Raw genomic sequence first — 20,880 nt, forward strand, 5'->3', positions numbered from 1 at the left:
TGAAGCATTTCTAATTCTGCTGTACATTCATACGATGCCAATGAAGACTTTCTAATCCATTCTATTCTAAAAGAGTAATTTAATTGATTGACGGCGTGGAAACATACCAAACCAAAGACTTGAGTTGTGTTTAGACCAAAATTGAAGCAAACTATTTGCCTTGCAGGACCATTTGTACTGAAGTTCGTAAAACACAACATGCAAACTGTCGCTGTTTCAAATACCTGTTAACTAGGATCAGTATCAAGTCCCAGTCTGATAGCCTGTTTGCTTCACTTTTGGTTGAAACACATCTGGACTTTGAGGTTTGGAATCCATTAAACATTGACTGAGATTAACTTGTGAGGAGGGACGGACTCATAATTGTTTTGTTGTAATAAAGAACTTAAGCCGGTGTAGATAAGGATCAGATGCTGGATGAAGACTATATTTTTAGGGCTGGGAACTCAGCGTTTCTTAAATCCTGGCCGAGAGGCACTTTGTCTTTGGCACTTCGACTTCAAACCTCAAACTTCAAAATGACGTTTAAACCTCTCCTTAAACTGAGCCTTGAGGCAGGGCTTCAGGTCAGTTTCAGTCAGCTCACACGCAGCTCTCGTCCTTCTCGCCTTGTTTTTTGTCCTGCTTACATTTCTCTGTTTCCTGTGCGGGTAAAGAAAAGTCCTTCACTCCGTTTCTCAGCCTCCCCAGGTCGCCGAGGGGCAGCTGCGTTGAGCTGTAAGCGAGTGGCGGGATAGTGTTCACCAGAATGAGCTGCAGAGGTTTTTTCTCCGGTGTGTACTGACATCGAACATATCTGAGGAACGCCGCTCTGTAAGTTTTGTTAAACAGTGTGTAGACCAGAGGATTGACCGCCGAGGACAAATATCCCACCCACACAAAAACGTTCAGCAGGCCTCCCATGAGCCCTGGCTCGCACACGGCGGGGTCACACACCACCACGAGCACGTTGGTGATGAAGAACGGACACCACATGACCACAAAGAGGAAAAACACAACCCCAAGTACTTTAGACGCCTTCTGCTCGTTGCTAATGGACTGCATGGTGCGGCGTCCAAACAACGAGCCGGTGACACTCCCTCGGGCGGCGCTCAGTCCGCCGCTGCTACCTCTGCCGCCGGCCTCGCGGCTTATAGAGCGTCTGAAGAGTTTCTCAGAGGACAGCGAGGTCTGAGGTAAGAAGCTCAGCGTGAACGTCGTGCTCCATTTGGGCCGCGGGACCAGCTGGTCCAAACAGAGGGTGGCCTCGTTCTGCAGCGCTTTGATGGTCAGGAAGTAGGTGACGACCATGATGGTGAGCGGCACGAAGAACGCCACGAAGGAGCCGACCAGCACAAAGTTGTTATCTGTCAGCAGGCAGCTGCCATCTTTGAACACCTTGGAGTGATCCCTGAGCCCCAGCACGGGGATGGGCATGGAGATCCCTGCAGAGAGAAGGACACACACAGGTGAGCAGGAAGTCTCAGGTTTACACGTTTGTTTGTGTGAGATTGAAAACAGGAAACAGCTGGTGAAAAAAAAAAAAAGATTACTTTCAGAGTCACCTTTAAAGAAGCAACAAGTGTCAAAGTCAGAGACGAATGAAAACAGTGAAGCCAAACTCCGAACAACAGGATGACATTGATATAATATTTATTTACCTGAAATATGAAGACAAACATGCAGCTATGAAGACAGAGAGGACTTAGAAAGATGTCTTCAGGTTACACTCTTACACTGCCATAATTTTATCTGAGTACGATTGACCCTTCTTCAAGCCCCTCCCTCCTTGGTTACTGTTACTAGGTTAGACTAAATCTCTTATCTCCGGGCTCCTTCCAGTTTGAAACAATTGAAAATACCTCGATATATGACGACTTTTATTTTTATCTAATTGATCAGATTCTTTTCTCAGCTCGTCCTCAGTGACAGAATCAGGACAGAGATAGATTAGGGTGCATGAGGAGAACTTTAAATCTCTACATTTAAAATATGATCCATGTCTGATGCTAGTGATGTCGTCTACCGTTAGCTGTCCTCCCGTCACTGCTCGCCGTCTCACCTCTCCTGACTCACCTCTGTGAGTGACCATCTCTGGAACCAGAGGTCTGAAACATCCTCTAAATGTCTTTAACAGATCCTTCAATACGCAGCTGAGAGTTATGAGCACAATCTGACAATCACAGCGACGTCACTGCGAGATAAATGCTTCAGATCCATGGAGGAACAGAAACCTAAAATATGTGGTTATTAAGTCACTCCTGCAGACGCCCCGAGCATCTTTAACCCGGTTTAGTAACTAAATTAAGGTCACAATTTCATCGCGGCGCACTGAGAAGACTCTGCCCAAGAGAAATTTTGTCTAAAAAGGAAGTAGCCCGGCAACGGTTGCTATGAGAGGGGGCTCTCTAATTGGTGAGTCAGCTGATTAATCAGAAAGCAAACAAATTGTCAATTGTGCACCAATAATAATCCTGTTTTGTTTTTCAGCTGGCACCAAGAAGTTTCCATTTATTACATGACTTTATTATGCTGCAATAATTACATTCATACAAAAATAACCTTCTGATGTTATTAATGAAACACTGACAGTAATTCTGTTCTGACGTTCTGTGTATTTAGTTTGCAGACATTATATAACAAATGGACTTGAAGGCATTAGAGCGTCATATTCCAGGAAGTCGCTGCAGTTAATAAATAAATTCAAAGGTTGAGGTCAACTTTATTTATAGAGTGCTTTAAATACAAACGGTGTCAGCTGGAGGTCTGCAGATATTTCCTGCCAATGTTTCTTTCATGATAGGAAGGGGAAGACAGATTAAACAGGCATGCCTGCTGTTGCCATGGTGATTTCAGACTGTCGTTTTTTTGTGCAGACACAATCAGGAAAAAAAGTCCCCGAGTGATCTTCTCATGGCTCTGCGCTCACGGTGCAAATGTGTGCAGTTGTACAACCAACATTTCAAACATAACGGAGAACCATCCGACCGGTCGGGAGCCGCTGATCGGACCATGATCGGCCGTCGTGCCTCAGAGTACACTGCACGACTGATGATGTGCGACAGACTTCAGAATGAGTCGTACGACTCAAATATGAGGTCCTTATTATCTGGAATCATACAGTGCAGCCCCGGCTTTATGTAAAGTTTTCCAACTTACAAAAACGACACTTTACAGGGCGGAGCTTCAAAATGACTGGGGCTGCAAAAGAGCCACGGCTGGAAACCTGTGTCCATGACATCAACTTTGTATTTTACAAAACAATGATCAATGCTAGTATCCACGTTTAATTACCAAACTAGTCGTACGACTCAACAATCGACTCTAAATCGAGCTGAAATGTTGCAGTCAGCTTTGATACAATAATGCTTTCATTCTCCTGCAGAACAAAAAGCTTTCATCAACATCAAATGTTCCAAAGATTTAAAGTCCTGTCGACTCTCTTTTCTCCGCTGGTCTCCAACAGAAGACGCAGGCGGTGCAGTCAGTCACCAGAGAAGTTCAGATATTTGATCCAGCTCTTCACTTTCCATGTGTCAAAGTTTCCATTAAGTCAAACTGCATTTTTCCATTTATCTGTCTGTCACCATGTGGGAGGAAAGTGAAGTGTCCTCTGAGGGCTCGGTGTGAGCTCTGACGGTATGAACCTCTCACCTGCGCTCACCTGCGCTCACTGCACACGTTCAGATTGTGTTATTGTTTTCTGTGCAGGTCACCTGATGGTGATGAACCACGCAGTCTATATCCTTATATACGCTTGATTTTTCTGTCTGCTCTGCAGTCACACGTCCAGATGAAGCTAATAATAACCCAAAATGGACCCAAAAAGTTTGGAGGTGTGTAGGACAGGTGTAAAAAGTAGGCAGGTAGGAGGTGATAAAGTCAGCAGTCTTCTTCACGCCGCGGTCTCATTACCTGCTCATCACAAACAGGAGGGAAGGAGCGAGGAGGAGGAGGGGGAGCAGGTCTGAGTTTGACAGACACAGCGAGGGTGGACAGAAATTGTGGCGGCCCGTCTGGAGCAGAGGAGGTCAAAGACAGATCATTCTCATTAAGTGTGGACGCTTTGACAGAAAACCTGCTGGACCGACTCAGTGTGACACACTGTAAGGTTCAGGTGACAGAAACCAACTTTTATTTGTTATTCTGGTCCTAGTTTCACGCTCTACGGAGAGATCTACAATCGTGACAGCAGCACTAACGTTTTCATAACAGACTGAGCGGGAACGATTGGAGCAGCTTTAAACAAACATGTAACTTCTAATAAATGTTTTCACCAGTTATGTGGTCAGCTGTGTTGTGTCGAGTGAGAACAGTCACACAGACGCTCGACCAGTTCGGAGTAGGGCTGTGAAATTAAACTCGATTTACTCATTATCGCGATATGAGAGCAGCAAACACATCGTGAAAGTCTGACTTTATTGCAATTAAAAATATAGGAGTGGAGAGAAGTTTCTTGGGGTAATTTTGGATTCAGGAGGGACATGCAGCAAACACAGAAGAAGAGCAAACAGAGATTGTACAGCTAATATGCAACGTTTATTTTATTTTATTCAGCTGCAGCTTTGAACACTCGAATGCACCATTGATGCTGTAGTCTGTGTTTTTATGTTTTCACTGATCTGAATCTCTCTGAACTCTCCAACAGAAGTTTATGAAAACACAGATATTCTCTAGTTTCTGGAAGTTATTAAACCTGCCCTGTGCGTACAGAGGTTAAAATCCATCTTCAGTCTCAGTCTGTATCCGTCTCCAGTTTCCACTCTTCCTGTGATCACCTCTCAGGTTAAAACCCTCAGCAGGAAGTCTGACGCATCAGCGCTGACTGACGCAGGTGTTTGTCTTCTTCAGGCTCCATCAAGCAGAGAAGTGTAAAACATGTCGCAGGAAATGGTTTGTAATGATCGTGGTTTAGGTGCCAAAATGTTTCCTCTGCTGTGAATCAATGTGTGTTGTGTTGACGCTGAACAAACAACACTGGACATACACAACAGAGTTTAAATCAGTCTTAAAGAGAAACCGACTCCACACTCAGAGTTTCTATGGAAGCCCATTTCCGCCACTTAAAAAGATAAAAATGAAAACTTGGCTTTATTGAGATTTTTTTTTTGCACATATTAAGTCATAATTATGAGATAAAAAGTCGAAATTATGAGATAATAAAGTCATGTGATCCAGCTGGCATTGTAGTCCCTGCAAGGCTTCTGTATTTTATTGATAACTGATTCAACATTCAGCTATGCATGTTATTACAAGCTATAGTTTTTTTTAAGGTAGGCTTACTTGATCAATCAGTGCTGTCATAAGCTGCTTCACATTAAATCAAATGGAGTGATTATGCCCTCTTACCCATTTTAAGTAGTGAGTTTGTAATAGCATCATGGGTCAGGTTTTGATCAGGTGACTTATTTTTTAAAAACACTACTAGAAACATGAAACACAAAATGAGACTGCTCCCTTTCTTCATTGTAAAACAAAAGGTTTTTGCTTATAAAGATAAAGATAAACTTTATTGATCCCCCATGGGGGAATTTTTTTCATTACAACAGCTCAAGAAAACAGGAAACAGGAATATAATTATAAAAAATAAAAATAAGTTAAAAATCAAACATATGTACATCAGTTAAATATCTATATCTATATATATTATCTAAACATTGACTGGAAAGATGCTTAAAAACCAAAACTACAAAGGAAAATATTTTGGTAGAAAAGAACTGTCAGAGATTTTATGTATTTAAAGTTATAATGTTTGAGCTTTAATTCTATTTAACATAGGTGCAGAGGGTTTTTGAACTGTAACAAGATGGATGAGCTCAGTGACTACTTAAGGTCCAGGCATGTGCCTGAGGAAGACATACAGCGAATGGAACAGGAGAAGGTACTTATATAGGAACTGAATCATATATTAATATTAAAAAACAAAAGTTGAGATCAGCTTCACAAATATGTTTGGCTTTATGCAGGTTGTTCATTATTATAATTGAAAGCACTTTACCAAATAATTAATTAAATATTTCTCCCTTTTAGATTGATACCAGTGTCATAAACCTCATGACAGATGAACAGCTAAGGGATTATCTGCCATCATATGGTGATCGGCTGGCTGTTTTTGGATACTGCAGACGCAAGGAAAACGAACCAAGGAGTCTCAAGATGAAGGTTTTTGAGCGGTTTAGAGGAAAACTATCAAGAAGCAAGGGTGATCATGTGCCTGAAAGAGAACATCACACTATCCCAAAGAACGCCCAAAAGAATCAGAGAAAAATTGAGATAGGATGGAAGCATTTCAGAGAAGGAGGATTTGTGCAGGTACGCACCAAAAAGGGTGGAGGGACCAGAAAAGAGAGTGTCTCAAAGGAAAGTAAAAAAAAGAACTTACTAGAAAAGGCTCTGCACTTGTTTTTTCCAGATGGAAAAAATGCAGAGGGTACCCTTACTGATTTTGACATTGATTTGACCGATTTTCAGCAGCATCCATTGGATGATACTATTACAGTTGGGGAACTGTATGAAAAGACAAAGTTACCTCTCTTACGTTTCTATTTAACAACCAAGAAGCAAGACATACATCTGGAGGAGGAAGATAGTGATGCAACCACAGAAGGTGAAAACACACATGTTAGATCTGATAACCATCACAGCTCTCCAGCAGAAGCAACAGATGTGGAGATAAATACCCCAGATATAATTTTCGTTGGAAACAGCACAGTATTTACAGATGCAAGAAGTGAGAGTGTGTCCCTTCTCTACACCACGGTTGACCCAACTGATTTACGTAGTTTCCCTGAACATGAAACATTACTTAATTTGGATGTCTTAGAGGATAGTGACATTGTAACTTTCCCCACACAAAGCGTCTATGTAAGTGAGTACTCCAGTCTTGATGATACATTGCCTCAGGAACCACCTTTGCCTCCTTCCACGGATATAGGACAGGAACAAGCCCGTCAGAGAGAAGGGCTAAAGAAAATTGTTGTTCTTCATCGTGGACAGATTCTTAAAGAACTTATTCAAGTTTTTTCGGAGGAAAGAATCATGGAGGATAACCTTTACTTTCAAGTTATCCTACCAGATGGAATGCTTGAAAAAGCTGTGGATGATGGAGGTGTTTTGAGGGATGTCCTGTCAGAATTTTGGAATGACTTCTACGAGCAGTGCACTTTGGGAAATGTCTTCAAAGTGCCATACCTACGTCATGATTTTCGTGAACAAGAATGGGAAAATGTAGGACGAATTATCACATTTGGCTGGAAAAAAGAGAAGTACCTTCCTGTAAAACTTGCACCCGTGCTGTTGGAACAAGCTCTTTTGGGCTTTGTGGAGAGTGATATTGTGGGCATCTTTTTCAAGTATGTGTCAGAGTCTGAGCGAGTGATCCTTGAATCATGTCGTTTACATTTTGAAGATGTTGACCAGGAAGAACTGTTGGAAATTATGGATATTCACAACTGCCGGTGCCTTCCAACAGCAGATAACATTGAGCAACTCTTGAAGGAGCTTGCTCACCAAAAACTGATTCAGGAGCCTTCTTTTGTGATTAAACATTGGAAGAAAATGCTCAGACCCATTAGATCAGAGTTCAAAGGGATTTCAGCAATCTATGAAGAGCTACAACCAACATCACAAAAGATCATGAGATCAATTATTTACCCCAGTACCCAGAATGCCAAGGAGAAACAAATCGTTAAGTATGTAAGCACATATCTTAGAGAGTCAGACACCCAGCACCTCTCCTTTTTCCTCAGATTTTGCACTGGATCAGACTTGTTCACAGGCAAGAGCATCACTGTCACCTTCTCACAACTTCAGGGATTTCAGAGAAGACCTGTTGCTCATACATGTGGCTGTTTCTTGGAGTTGCCAGTCAGTTATGACAGCTACCCAGAGTTTCGACATGAAATGAACAAAGTCCTAGAAAGCAGTGTGTGGGTAATGGACATTATCTAAGATAAAAAGATTTCAGCCCAAATGTGCTTGACTGACCTCAGAGGCTCAGGATTAGGTTTGTAGGTTTTGAGATGAAATTTGGGTATTAAAGTAATAACTACAGATACCATGTTTTACCTTACTTTAGTATCACAGTTTTAAAAGACCAGTGTGTAGAAATTAGTGACACCTTGTGGTGAGGTTGCTCACTGGCAACCAATAGAATACAACAAAAGAAGACACAACAATCCTTAGTTTCTGATGATTAAACAATAATAACATTTGATTTCTGACTATAAATCTCCCTAAATTCTACCTAGTGGTCCTTTAACATGCTTTCAACATTCTTCTGCTGCCACTTTTAAGTTGTTCATCATTGCTTTCAATTTAAGAAGTTTAAAGAAGTATGTTTCAATGCCGAGTACTGTGAATACCTTTATTAAGTACGATGTTTAAGATTGATGGTGTAGACTTCACCAACAAATTAGTTATTTCAGACAACATATTACGGTTATAACATAAATTTCTTGTTCTAATGTCAATGGTAATTTTTGATGAGAGAGAAAAATGGAGGAACTTAACCATTTGTGCTCTCTTTGACACATTCACAACTGGTGTTTTTTGAAGCTTGAAAGCATTTGTTCATCTTATTGTACCTTGGCTCCATAACACAAACACAGAACAACAAGCCTCCGTCTTATTTTTGGGAAATCCCCACTTTAAGCTTCACTCAAGTTTCACTTCAATTGTCGATACATTAGAGAGCTTGCATCTTGCATAAGTTTACCTACTTATACTTTTTTCATTGATACGACAGGGTAATGTCATTATATGTCATGTTTGCATAACCTTTTTTTGTTCCAAATGCACATATTTGTTTTAATTTAAAAAACATTAGCTTATGATAAAAAATCATTATCAAATGAAATATTTGTGTTATTTTCTTGGTACATTCATTATTTTCAGTTTAGAGTTTTTCCAGCACATTTATGTAAGTTATTTCTTTATAACAAAACAGGTACCTTTGATTTAATACTCCTGTCATTTCACATCTCAAGCACTATTTTTTCAGGTGCTGTTATTGCTGGTTATCAAAAGAGAGCAAGGCATTCTCAACTGTTCCATAAGCCAATAACTTTGTTACTGCTATATACTATCTGCTGTATAAGTTAGATTACATTGTAGTTAAAATAAAAACATAGCAGTTTTGTATACTGTGAAATAGAAATGTTTTAATAAAAAAAATGTTTCTAAATGTGTGAATTTGCGTTTTTACTCACTTCTTACAAGTAGTCAATGTCAGTTCAACAAAGAACTTTATGCACTGAACATAGTTTGTATATCTTTAACATTTCTTAGGTAACTACAATTACATTAGCATTCCTCCCAGGTCAAAACACATGTAAGAAAACTGTGTTTGTGAGAAAAACATAAAAAGGGGAATATACAAAGTGACACAGGCCTATGGGAAAGTTAATCATCTAGGTCCAGTTCATTGTTGATCAGCTGCCTAAGTCTGATGTACAGGTTAACTGTTTCAAACACATCATTGGTCAAATTCAGATTATACTCTGACATTAGGTCCACACAGATGTGGAACACATCTTCATCACATGGGAAGTCCTTGAACACACACTCTTCAAGGCAGATTTGAATCTTCTCCATATCCACATGATGCAAACAATCCCTGCCTCCGTACAGTTGAGGGACTGCATGCAATATGGAGGGACGTCCATGAGGTGAGCGTGAGTTGTGGACTTGACGGACTCTGTGGTTATTCCAAGTCAGAACAACCTCATCAAGTTCTTCCTAGAAGGCACATCATATTTAGTCAGTGCATAAAATATAAGCCATTAGTAATTACTGCCCTGGCTAGTAGTCCTGACCCATGGTTGGTTTTTATCTGTGGGATTTGTCCTTGCTTGTGATACAGGGGGCTCGCACAATAATATGAATACCAGTAAATTGTATTTTTTTGCACTGCAACTACTGTTGCAGGCATAATATAACAGCTATCAAAATGTCCAAAAACCTATCTTTGACATCATCATGTGATGTCATTTATCATACAATTCTAAAATTATTTTATATACAGTATCTGTATATTATATGATATGAATTCATTTGATAATTACCCCAACCATCATGATTTCTTTGTTAACCACAAAACAAAAAAATTAGTATTTTTTAGTCTACATACACCATAAAGGCAATGACTATATCACACATGGTCATTTGTGTCTCTTAAAAATATAATTGGGCAATATTTTAATGTGTCACTTACCTGTATTGTTTGAAGAAAGCAAAACCGGATCAAGGACTTGTCCAAGAAGTTGTCTGAGAAGTAGCCATCTTCTCTCAGTTTGTCAAACAGGTCAATCCAAAACTGGACACATTCACTTCTCAAGGTTAACCACCATCGTTCTATCCGCTGGTTTCCAGTGCTTGGACCAAAGGTTACACTGTCTGTTTCAGCTTGGTTCTCAGAAAAATGCAAAAACTGCTGCATTTCAGCCATATGGCCATTTTCTGTCCCCAAGTCAAGTCTGATTCTGGCAGGGCAACCACCAGCATTGATCACAGCATCCATATAGTAGCCAGCGATGACCTTTGGGTCATTGTTTGTTTTGTAAGCGTCAAGCCAAATCATCTTCCTGGAAAAACCATCAATGGATCCACTGATTGCAATTCCAAATGGCTTAAGCTTGTCATAGCCATCAATATGCCAAACATAGTTTGGACCACAGCTGTGGTAAACACGCCTCCGCAGTCTGTTTCTTGACCTGACATCAACACCTTCACCATCAAATAACTGCAGCAATACTCAAACTGTTTCTCTGTCAGTCACAATCCCATGTAACCAACATTTGTACATGGCACTGACCAGATGTTTCCAGTTGATTCTCAATAAAGGTTGCCACCTCAGCCACATCAGTTTTATTCTTTCTTCGCCAGAGCTGCTTCTTCCTTAAAGTCCTTTCAAGGGTGCGTTTGCTTAGCACTATCCCATGCGAATCCGCTAGCAAAGATAATATTTCATTTGTGGTATAACCACGTTTAAAGTAAGTCTCAATGTACTCACAATCCATATCATATTAAACAGCAGCTAGAGCTCACACCAAAGTAAAGCTACTGCTTTGTCTTTAGTAAGTTTTCTTCCTTTCAACTATCTCATAATTATGACTTTTTATCTCATAATTTTGACTTTTTATCTCATAATTTTGACTTAATATGGGCAAAAAAAAATAAAAAAATTAAAAATTCATTTTTATTTTTTTAACTGGCGGAAATGGGCTTCCATAGAGTTTCACATGTGAACATGAAGAGTTACAGCCGTCTCACTCATCCCATCCCCCGATCCCCCCTCCTCCTTTTCTGCCTTTTCCCAACAATCTGTCATGATTACTAAAACCACTAAACTACTGAAACCACAACTGATATCAATGACTCAAGCAGTGACTCCTTTCTTCTGAAACTTGCTGTGTCCCCTTTTAGACTCACAGTATGTAAAAAAAACAGGGCCCATTCAATAAGACTGAAGTCCTGATGCATCAAACTGGACGTGATATTGAACCCTAAACCGAGACAGGAAGTTTAATAAGAAAATCAAACTAGTAAAAATGTTTCATTAGCCGAGTTTTAGATGCTACAGACACAAACTGTGTTAACTGAGTTAACGACGAGCAGCAGGGAGTGTGTGTATGTGTGTGTGTGTGTGTGTGTGTGTGTATGTGTGTGTGTGTGTATGTGTGTGTGTGTGTGTGTGTGTGTGTGTGTGTGTGTGTGTGTGTGTGCATGTGTGTGCATGTGTGTGTGTGTGTATGTGTGTGTGTGTGTGTGTGTGTGTGTGTGTGTGTGTGTGTGTGTATGTGTGTGTGTGTGTGTGTGTGTGTATGTGTGTGTGTGTGTGTGTATGTGTGTGTGTGTGTGTGTGTGTGTGTGTGTGTTCATGTGTGTGCATGTGTGTGTGTGTGTGTGTGTGTATGTGTGTGTGTGTGTGTGTGTGTGTGTGTGTGTGTGTGTGTGTGTGTGTTCATGTGTGTGCATGTGTGTGTGTGTGTGTGTGTGTGTGTGTGTGCATGTGTGTGTGTGGACAGTGCAGAGAAACGTTAATTAACGATAATTTAGGCTGAATAAAAAGTATTTGCATGAATATATTATTTTGGATTATGTAATTTAGGGCGCATGCATTCATGCGTGTGTGTGCGTGTGTGTGTGTACTCCCCCTCTCCTCTGTGCAGCGTGTGTGTACAGCACTACATCTAGTCAGATCAGAGCGTGACCACAAACATGAACAGGCTCGACTAAACGCTACCATCACGCTCCTTCTGCATCGTCTTTCTCTGATGAACCCGGGGAGAAAACGAAGGCGGTGTGTGTGTGAGAAATTAAAACTTAACCCAGAGTAGTAATGCCTGACATAATCTCATTGCTCTCGTGGGCGGCGACAGAGCGTAGCGTGCTGCTGAGGCGTGTTTGGCCGGCTGTGATGATGCCTGAGGGCGGGACCTGCTGCTCGCCACGATGACTTCACGTTATTCAACCCTCTCACGCTGCTGTCGACTCGGTGCAGCTTCAGCTTCGGTTGCATCACCTCAGAGATTTTTTTTTAGCTTAAGCCTCCAGTTATTTTTTCTATGCATGTAAAAAACTGCAGAAGAAGCAACAACCAATCAGAGCGTGTGTGGGAGAGGCGAGCAAACCGGCGTTGAAAAAGGAATCCAATCATATTTCAGTGAAAACATGAAGCTGATCACGACCTCAGGCCTGAGGACAGAAACTGTTCAAACTTATACAAGAACAAAGACTATTCTTTCTCCCCGCTCCTCCTCAGTGTCTTAGAGCAGAGGGGGGTCACCAGGGGGCGCTAGGGGGTTCACAAAAACATGAGATCGAAATCGATCTTCTTTTTTTCTACCAGAGAGAATTCAGAAAATCACGCTCAGGGTGGGAAGCCCAGATGTTGAAAATGTGAAACGTCTTTCCTATCGTATCTGTGATTCTAAAACGTTAATGTTGACTGTGAAGTGTCTGGATGCTAATGTTAGCCGTGGCTAACAGGTTATTAAATATGTTTATTTAACTCGTAATATGTCCCTTTATGTCTCTGGATTTTCAGTATCATCATCTGAGAACTTTCTCATCAAGACAGTTGCTTAGATATATGACATTAACATGATTCAAACCTGGAACATATCAGGAAGACACAACGGAATCGTCTGAGCTTCACACCCTGAGCGGGATGTCATGGCAACATGGCCGCCGTGCTGCTACTACTACGACTACGTCTGCTACTGCTGCTCCTACTGCTCTGCCTCTGGTCACTTCCTGTCAACACCTGTGCTCTGCCTCTGGTCACTTCGTGTCAGCACCTTTGTGTCCGATCAGACTAAAAGCGGTTTGTTTGCACTTCCTGAAGTTGTCTCCTCCTCTCTTGATCCTTGCTTGTGTTGTTCTTACTCTCTGATGATCATGGTTTGAATAAAAGCGTCTGCTAAATGAACATGATTTCACATATTTGCATGAAATCCATCTGTTAATAAAAAGCATGAAGTAGTTGAATGTGTTGTCTGGTTGTTTTCTTGTGACCTGGCAGGTTTGCAGAGCATTGTCTGGATTTACACTTAAAGACTAAAAAAACATAAATCTGAAATCCAAATGGACTCCAAACAGACAACAGGTGAGATTAAAAGATTAGAAGTTATACCTTCATGAAGGATGTTTAACAGAACATCTGGATCTGACGCTGTGACAGTTAAACAGATCAACGACGGCCTGCTTCATTCAACAGTCTGTAAATAATGAGAGACCTGCGCTTATCGTGTTTCTGATCAGGAGGAGGAAGGAAGCCGAATTATCTCTGAGACGTGCTCATTAGACGCTCGGAGCAGAACGGCGGAGATAATGAAGAGAGGCGACAGGAGGTAAGCAGCGAGCCGGGGGACGACTCGGAGCGCCTCAAACACCGACATCTCACTCTGAGGGATTCAGAGTCAATAAAGCTTCAGAGGAAAACAAGCAGAGGACAGAAGGTCGAGTAGCTGACGGAGGTCTGATGTGAACGTTTTCGTGACGCTGTGTTCGTCTGACTTGTTCCGTCTAAATGTGAAGCGGGAAATCTAACTGTCAGGCTCAGTGGACGTCCATCTTTTATTTTGTAGTTCTTACTCACCCTCGTCTCAGAGCTGTGTTTTCAGATCCTGCTCCTCATGTTCCCGCCTCATGTGTCAGCTCGTGATTACCCTCGCCCTCGTTAACCCCTGATTGTCTGAGTGTTTATTCCCAGTGTGTTTCCCTCATCTTACTCGTCCTAGCGGTTTTCTTTTAGCCTCAGGCCTCGTCCACACGTAGGCGGGTATCTTTGAAAATGCCGTTTTTTCTGTTCGTTTTGACCTTTTGTACACACCACTGTAGACCACTGTAAAAGCTCCTGACTCTCCCGCTATGTTGGCGAGTAGAGACGCCAAAATGGACAACGGCGGTCACTGCTGCTTCATACGACACTCTGACCTCACAAACCCCGCCAGCAACGTCTGTGGTTTAGGACGAGACCTGGTCGGACTTTTTGGACAACTTTGTAAATTGCAGAGGAATGGCGAGAACATTATGGTATGTCAAGGGCATCGCTGTTGACTTGGCGTGCTCATGACAGCGTTTTTTTGCGTTTCCATGTGTACCAAGATGGTTTTGAGAACTGAGCGTGTGGACGGTATTATTTTTTTTACATTTATTTATTTATTTTAGGATTTATTTTCGAGCTTTTTGGAGCCTTTATTGTATAGATAGTACAGTGAATAGAGTCGGAAATCAGGGAGAGAGAGAGAGAGAGAGAGAGAGAGTGGGGAATGACGTGCGGGAAAGGAGCCACAGGTCGAATTTGAACCTCCATACATGTGGCACGTGCTCTAACCACTGTGCCACCAGGGCCCCTGGGGGGATGTTATTTGTAAAAGAGGAGGAAAATCTCAGTTTTCAAAATACCTGACTACGTGTGGACCAGGTCTTAGTGTGTTTGATCTCTGCCCGATTTGTGACCCGGCCTTTAGCCTCCTCCTCTGGATTTATTTGGACTGTTTCTGCCTCACTGTGCACCGGACCTTGGACTTCATTAAACCTTTTACCCCCTTTTTAAAGCTCCCTTTGAGTCTGCGTGTGAACCCATAGTGTGCTTATCTTTGAGTCAGTGAAGGTTATTTTCTGTGGCAGGCGGACGCTGTTGAGTTTTGTTTACTCGTCATCAGATGTGACAACACGAGCTGTTTTCTGTTAGATGCTCTTGGGACTGTTCAGAGAACTCGTCCACAGTGAGAGTCCCCCAGGAGAGCTCAGGGAGGCAGCTGTGTGCTCGTCATCTTTACAACATTATGTAACTACATAAAGCACTAAAGTACACAGCTTCCAATTCTATGTTATGGTCCGCTGACTTCTAACATGGAGAATGGATCCTCTTTAATTCTCATTCTGCGACCTTAAAGTCTGCTCGTACACACCGGGGGGTTAGGGGAGAAAGATCTCCACAGAGTCACACTTTAAACTATTAGTGGACGCCGGGGTGGTTTCCAAACAAATCTGACGGACATATAAAAGGTCCAATCAGTAAGATGTGTAGAGAGTGAAATGATAAAGGTACCTTACTATAAGATCAGACATTAAGGAAACATGCTATGTTGAAGTGCTGGCTTCTCTGACAACAATGCAGCAGCCAGTATGTCCTCCTTCTAACTTTAGATTCTGGTCCTGAATGCTCTGGATTTGTTTGGACCAGAGAAGGTAGGCGGTTTTAAGACACCCCCAAACGGCCCTTTTGGACGCCCCTCTGTTTGTCAGATATGAGAGCAGTTATCAGGTCAAACCAACAGGTGTTGCAGTGATGGAAGAGAACTGGTTCAGATAGAAGTGATTGTACCCGACCTAAAAAGCCTCTGCATGTTTCTAATAAGCTCCACGAGCAGAAACGTGCTCAAACTAGGATCAATATTGGAGATGCTTTTGAAAAATGGAGGGAGGTTAGAACGCAGAAAGGTTTACAGACCGATGCAGAGCTGGATAAACACTGAAGCTTCAGTGTCCACCACATGGCAACCTGTGTGAGCATCGACTCTAGAGAGGAGGGGACAGGGAGAGACAGCTCTCTACAATGTTTAGAGTTGGGACTGCAGTACACATTTTAAACACTAGGGGTCAGAGTTACATGTTGCTCCTTTAAGATTAATTATTTTCTTTACCTTTAACTAAAAGAAGATCTTTCCCAGACTACACCTTCAAACAGACAGCAATGACTCAGCAATCTGCTTACCTTCCAACACAATAAATAACATCAGCAGCATTTTATTTATGAGCTCAGTGGACAGGAAGTCAGACAAGATCTTGTAGTTCTTCTGTGATCTTGTAGTTCTGCTGTGATCTTGTCGTTCTCCTGTGATGTGCATACAGCTGATCATGTCTGCACTGCTCACACTCCAGAAACGGATCCAGTGGAGCAGGGCATGTGTTGTCCGACGGAGCAGTTAAGGCCACAAACTACCGATAATGCATCACTGTCTGTGCTATATTTGAAAATCTGTTGCAAACTTGTAATATTTATGCCCCTGTTCATAACAAACATCTGAAGTTCTGCACAAACTGAAGAGAGGAACATGATTAAACTGGACTAATGTGGCTCCATACTTCACAGTGAGTGCACACGCTGCTTTCTCTATAGCTTTCACGTCCTTTATTAATCATGAAATGGATGAAGCATAATGAGCTCTTTGTTTTTGTCGGTGAATGACTCACTCACACTGTGGAGTCTGCAGAGCCGCAGCAGAAAACATCAGGCAGGTATATTCATGGAGAACATAATAAATGACCCGTGTGTGTGGCGCTCAAGAGGACTTCACAAAGAGCGGCTGAGTGGCTGTTTGTGTGCAGGCGGTCGACGGCAGGACAAAAACAAGCAGCATTAATGTGTCTGATGAGCAGTCGGCCTCTCTCTCTCTTGAACATTAGAGATCATTAAAGTGTGTCACACTGAGGTGCTGCGGTCTGCTCGGGATGTTTCATTAAAGGTTAGAAAGACGTTGTCCATCTTTCTTTCATCAGATCTCTCAAAGGGTCTTCGTTGACTTTCTGTTCACAGATGTTTTAAAGTTTTCTGTCCATGAAAAGGTTTAGAGCCAAATGTCACAACAACTACTGAAACAAAGGTAGTACCTTGGGAAATTCTTTTAGTTTGTGTTAACTTTATGCAGGTTTTCTCAAGACTACCGATCACAGGCCGATCAGCTGCTGTTTGATTTTCTGACATTTTCTGATATTTTGCTTGTACGACTGCACACACTCAGACCGTGAGAGCAGAGCTGCTATCTGATTCCCCAACTTCAGGGCTTTTTTTCCAGATTGCACCGGTGCAAACTGTGTGGGGCACAAGCTGGGTGGAGGTGCGTTGTGAACTCGTCGTTGTATTCCCATCTGTCTTATTCGCCCTCTAAATATCTGGAACATACTGCATCACAGTCTTCAGACTTTAGACCTGGTTTTAGGTGGTCTAAAAGCCGTTTTCACATATGCACTCCGGATAATATCTAGATAATTCCAGGAGGACCGGAGATTCTCCTGACCTAGCCTTTCACATGTGCTCCTCACAGCGGGGGACTATCCCTGTCAGAGGGGAGGGGGATCGGGGGATTTCCTGAGGTAAGACGTGACGTAAATAAACAACGCGGAAGTAGCGGCCGAAGCAATAGAGTCTGTTACACAACGCTATAATGAGAATATTTGCCTTTATATCAATGCTATGTGTAGTCCAATGGAATGACAGCATCCACAAAAGAGAGGAGAACAACATACTGACGAACAGAAAACATAACATAACATTAATTACGTGCACGGAGATAGTGGTCGTGTGTAGACACTTTAGGAAGTCACTGTATATAAACGTCATTCTCTTCCCATTGGCTCGAGTTGAATTCTCCAGAGTATATGCTGCCGCGTTCAGACATCAGCTCACTCTGACTTTCTGCGGAAGAAATACTAGGGGTCTGGCCGGAGAAACTCCAGTTGAATAAAAATCTGCTTTGCTCTCTTGAGCAAACAGCTGCTCGTCTTTCCTCCTGCACTCAGTATGAAACCTAGTTATTTTAGTCAGTTGAGTTCCTCCTCCTCCTGCTCTCCATTCATCCGTTAAAACCTGACGGCTGAGCTCTCTGCCACCTTGAGGTAAAATCATCCGCCCTACATTTCTCTTCCTCACTTTCTTCCTGTGAAGTCACATCGAGTAACAACGTGAAAAATAAATGAATTGGGAGAGGAGAAACTTTTCAATCATTTTCCTCCAATTGAACAATAAGGAGAGACGAGCCTGAGATTTATCGCCTTCATACTGTTGTTCATTCTTTACCCAGCAAGTGTAAATAACGTCCTCCCAGAGTTAATCTGCAGCCCGGCGTCTGCAGCCCCGTCATTACATTTCCTGCTCATCAGCTCCATTGACCGGAGCAGCTGTAGCTCAGCCAGCCAGGCAGGAGCAAATTATCAGAGCTGATTGTTCCCTCGCCTCCATCACAGTCATACCAACTCATAAAAAACGTCACACGTGTGTTTTCAACGAGGGGGGGCATTTCATCTCCAGAGCGACGACTGCCCTCCTACCTGCATGTTAGCGCTCGCTCTATTTCCATAAAGTGTTTGTGGCTCTCTGCTGCACTCACTGAAGAATGAGAGAGAAAGAGGTCTGTGTGAGTTTCATCCTTGACCACACACAATAAACTGCTTTATTCCGCAGCCTTGGAGCGAAGGATTCTCAGTGTGCTCATTTTGTTGTGATAAAGAATCATCACGACTGCACCAGGTCAGCCTTCAAACCAAAACAAACCCACAGACCTCCTCTGAGCTCCCTCTCTGCTTTGCCAAGGATGAAAATATAAGGACCACTCCTGCTCCACTCAAACACAGCAGCGTGGTCAGAGCCCAAACGCTCCTCCAGCATCATTTCTGCAGCTGATGTTTAATGATGTGGTGACCCCAAAGAGTCCTCATAGAGAGGAGGCAGATGAACAAGATTGGCCTTACAGGTCTTTAATCTGGGAAAAACGAGGTTTGGACTCCTGGGAGCATCTCACAAAATGAGTGCGGTTAATCAAAAGGTGTGTGTGTGTGTGTGTGTGTGTGTGTGTGTGTGTGTGTGTGTGTGGTGTGTGTGTGTGTGTGTGTGTCCTCACCCACTGAGATGGTCCACACAGCCATGATCTTGAGCCGGGCCTTGGTGTGGGAGTTGAAGCGGCTGTGGTGGATCGGGTTTCTGATGCCGATGTATCGATCCAGAGAGATGGCGCACAGGTGCATGATGGACGCCGTGGAGAACAGCACATCCAGGTAGATCCAGATGGGACAGAGGTCAGAGGGCAGGGGCCAGCTGTAATCTGCAGGGAGAGGGACAGTGTGAGCATGTTCCCACAGAGCTTGTTTAACAAAGCTTTAAAGAGGCAACGCTGCACAGTCCTCTGAGAATCTGGAGTAAGAAGAGTTCTGGATTTGTGTTGCTTTGGTGTGAGAAGCAAAAGATGTTGAACACATCGTCTGTCATCCAATGTTTGATCAAACATCCTCCTCTGAACACCGAGCTTTCTATCCGTCTCCACAAACAGATTTACGGATACAAACACAGCTAACAATCTTTATCTTTGTCGCCTTTCCACTCCGACTCCATTTTCACGTCTCAGTTTGTTTTTCAGAAACACAGAGAAAGAAGTCTTTGATGATTAAATGCATGCTTCACCAAAAGCCCCCAAACAGAGTCGCCGCACATCCATGTATCACTCAATGTCATCTCCTGGGAAAAAAAAGAGCTGGAGTAGCTCAGTCTGTAAGAGCTTGTGTTGCGGACAGGAGGGTCTCCCGTTCCAGTCTCGGTGCAGACCAAAATATGGAAGTTGGTCTGATGTCTGGAGAGGTGAGTGCTGCCCAGGTGCCCTTGAGTAAAGTACTGAACCCCCAAACATGCTCCCTGTGCACACAGCAGTGTGTGTGTGTGGTTCAGGTGTTTGTGTGTGAGCAGCATGTCTCTCAATAACAGAGTGTAACCCACCTCTCTCATGTGACCAGATGATAAAAACACTCTTTTTATTCTGCATGTTGTATGAAAATCTTTAATTGTGCAGCAGTGACTTTTTCATGCACTTGTTGCGTCTCTGCAGCTTCTCACAGCTGATCACACAGACATCAACACAGCGAGTCATACACATAGGGTGCGTTCGAATTGTCCCTCCTATCTCCTTTCACTATCCACTTTACCTTAACCCCGGGGAAACGTCATGAGGTTAAGGAAAGATGTTAGGAGAATTCATAAAGGACTTAGGGAAAGGCGATCTCGTTGCTCTTACAATCCGACCACATTTCCACTAGGCCACGTCATTAAATGCGACGGGCCGGCGGAGGTTAATGACGTGGGTCTGCCGTGGTGAAACTACAATGTTCTGAAAATGGACTACAAAAAGATCATCTAAAAAACTTTCCCCTGTGCCTTCTTACCAGTGAAATAATCCTAATTACCACAAGGTTGGGATTGAAATAAAATAAATATAGGCTACTAGGCTACAAGTAAGAAAAGTGAAACCATCACATTCCTGTCCACTCAGAAATCAACATCAAAATAAATATGATTATATGAAATTAATTGTTACATTTATGTAAGATATAACCTACACATAATGTTTTAAGCATACAAATGTACAACTGCCCAAAGCATTCTTAAGTGAATGAAATATGTTTAATAAAACATCATCTGGATAAAAATGTCTCTTATCTTTTTATCCCTTACATGATCTGTGTCACTTTACGATCATCGTTAATGTTCGTGAACAGTCGGATGCGCGACTCGCTTTAAATGTTGCGGCCGCAAGGAATTGTGGGGCGTCATATCTCATCTCCTTTCGTAAAGGATGGTGTATCCTATGCTAAAGGAGGTTATAAAGGAAGCATTGACCCACCTTTCCT

General features: G+C 42.5%; 2 protein-coding genes across 2 annotated transcripts in view; both read right to left on the bottom strand.

Moving 5' to 3' along the window:
• Window positions 1-364: 364 nt before the first annotated feature.
• The window catches only part of htr2aa (5-hydroxytryptamine (serotonin) receptor 2A, genome duplicate a), a 47,393-nt gene continuing 26,877 nt past the window's right edge, over window positions 365-20,880 (bottom strand). Inside the window, exons 2-3 of the mRNA XM_061054074.1 lie at window positions 19,107-19,307; window positions 365-1,424 (exon numbers count right to left, since the gene is read on the bottom strand). Of these exons, the coding sequence (XP_060910057.1) occupies window positions 583-1,424; window positions 19,107-19,307 (1,043 nt within the window). The 3' untranslated portion in view covers window positions 365-582. The remainder of the gene's footprint in view (window positions 1,425-19,106; window positions 19,308-20,880) is intronic.
• LOC132987180 (uncharacterized) lies at window positions 8,839-10,770 on the bottom strand. The gene is made up of 2 exons (XM_061054078.1): window positions 10,193-10,770; window positions 8,839-9,717 (listed from the first exon to the last, which is right to left on the bottom strand). Exons 1-2 carry the CDS (start codon window positions 10,556-10,558, stop codon window positions 9,382-9,384), a joined length of 702 nt encoding a protein of 233 aa, XP_060910061.1. The 5' UTR covers window positions 10,559-10,770; the 3' UTR covers window positions 8,839-9,381.

Source organism: Labrus mixtus, chromosome 13, assembly GCF_963584025.1.
Source record: "Labrus mixtus chromosome 13, fLabMix1.1, whole genome shotgun sequence".
Classification (NCBI taxonomy): Eukaryota; Metazoa; Chordata; class Actinopteri; order Labriformes; family Labridae; genus Labrus; species Labrus mixtus.

Coding starts and splice junctions, on each gene's coding strand:
- LOC132987180 (XM_061054078.1), bottom strand. CDS start 10,558: ATGATTTGGCTTGACGCTTACAAAACAAACAATGACCCAAAGGTCATC. Junction 9,718..10,192: donor GCTTTCTTCAAACAATACAG/GTAAGTGACACA, acceptor TGTGCCTTCTAG/GAAGAACTTGATGAGGTTGT.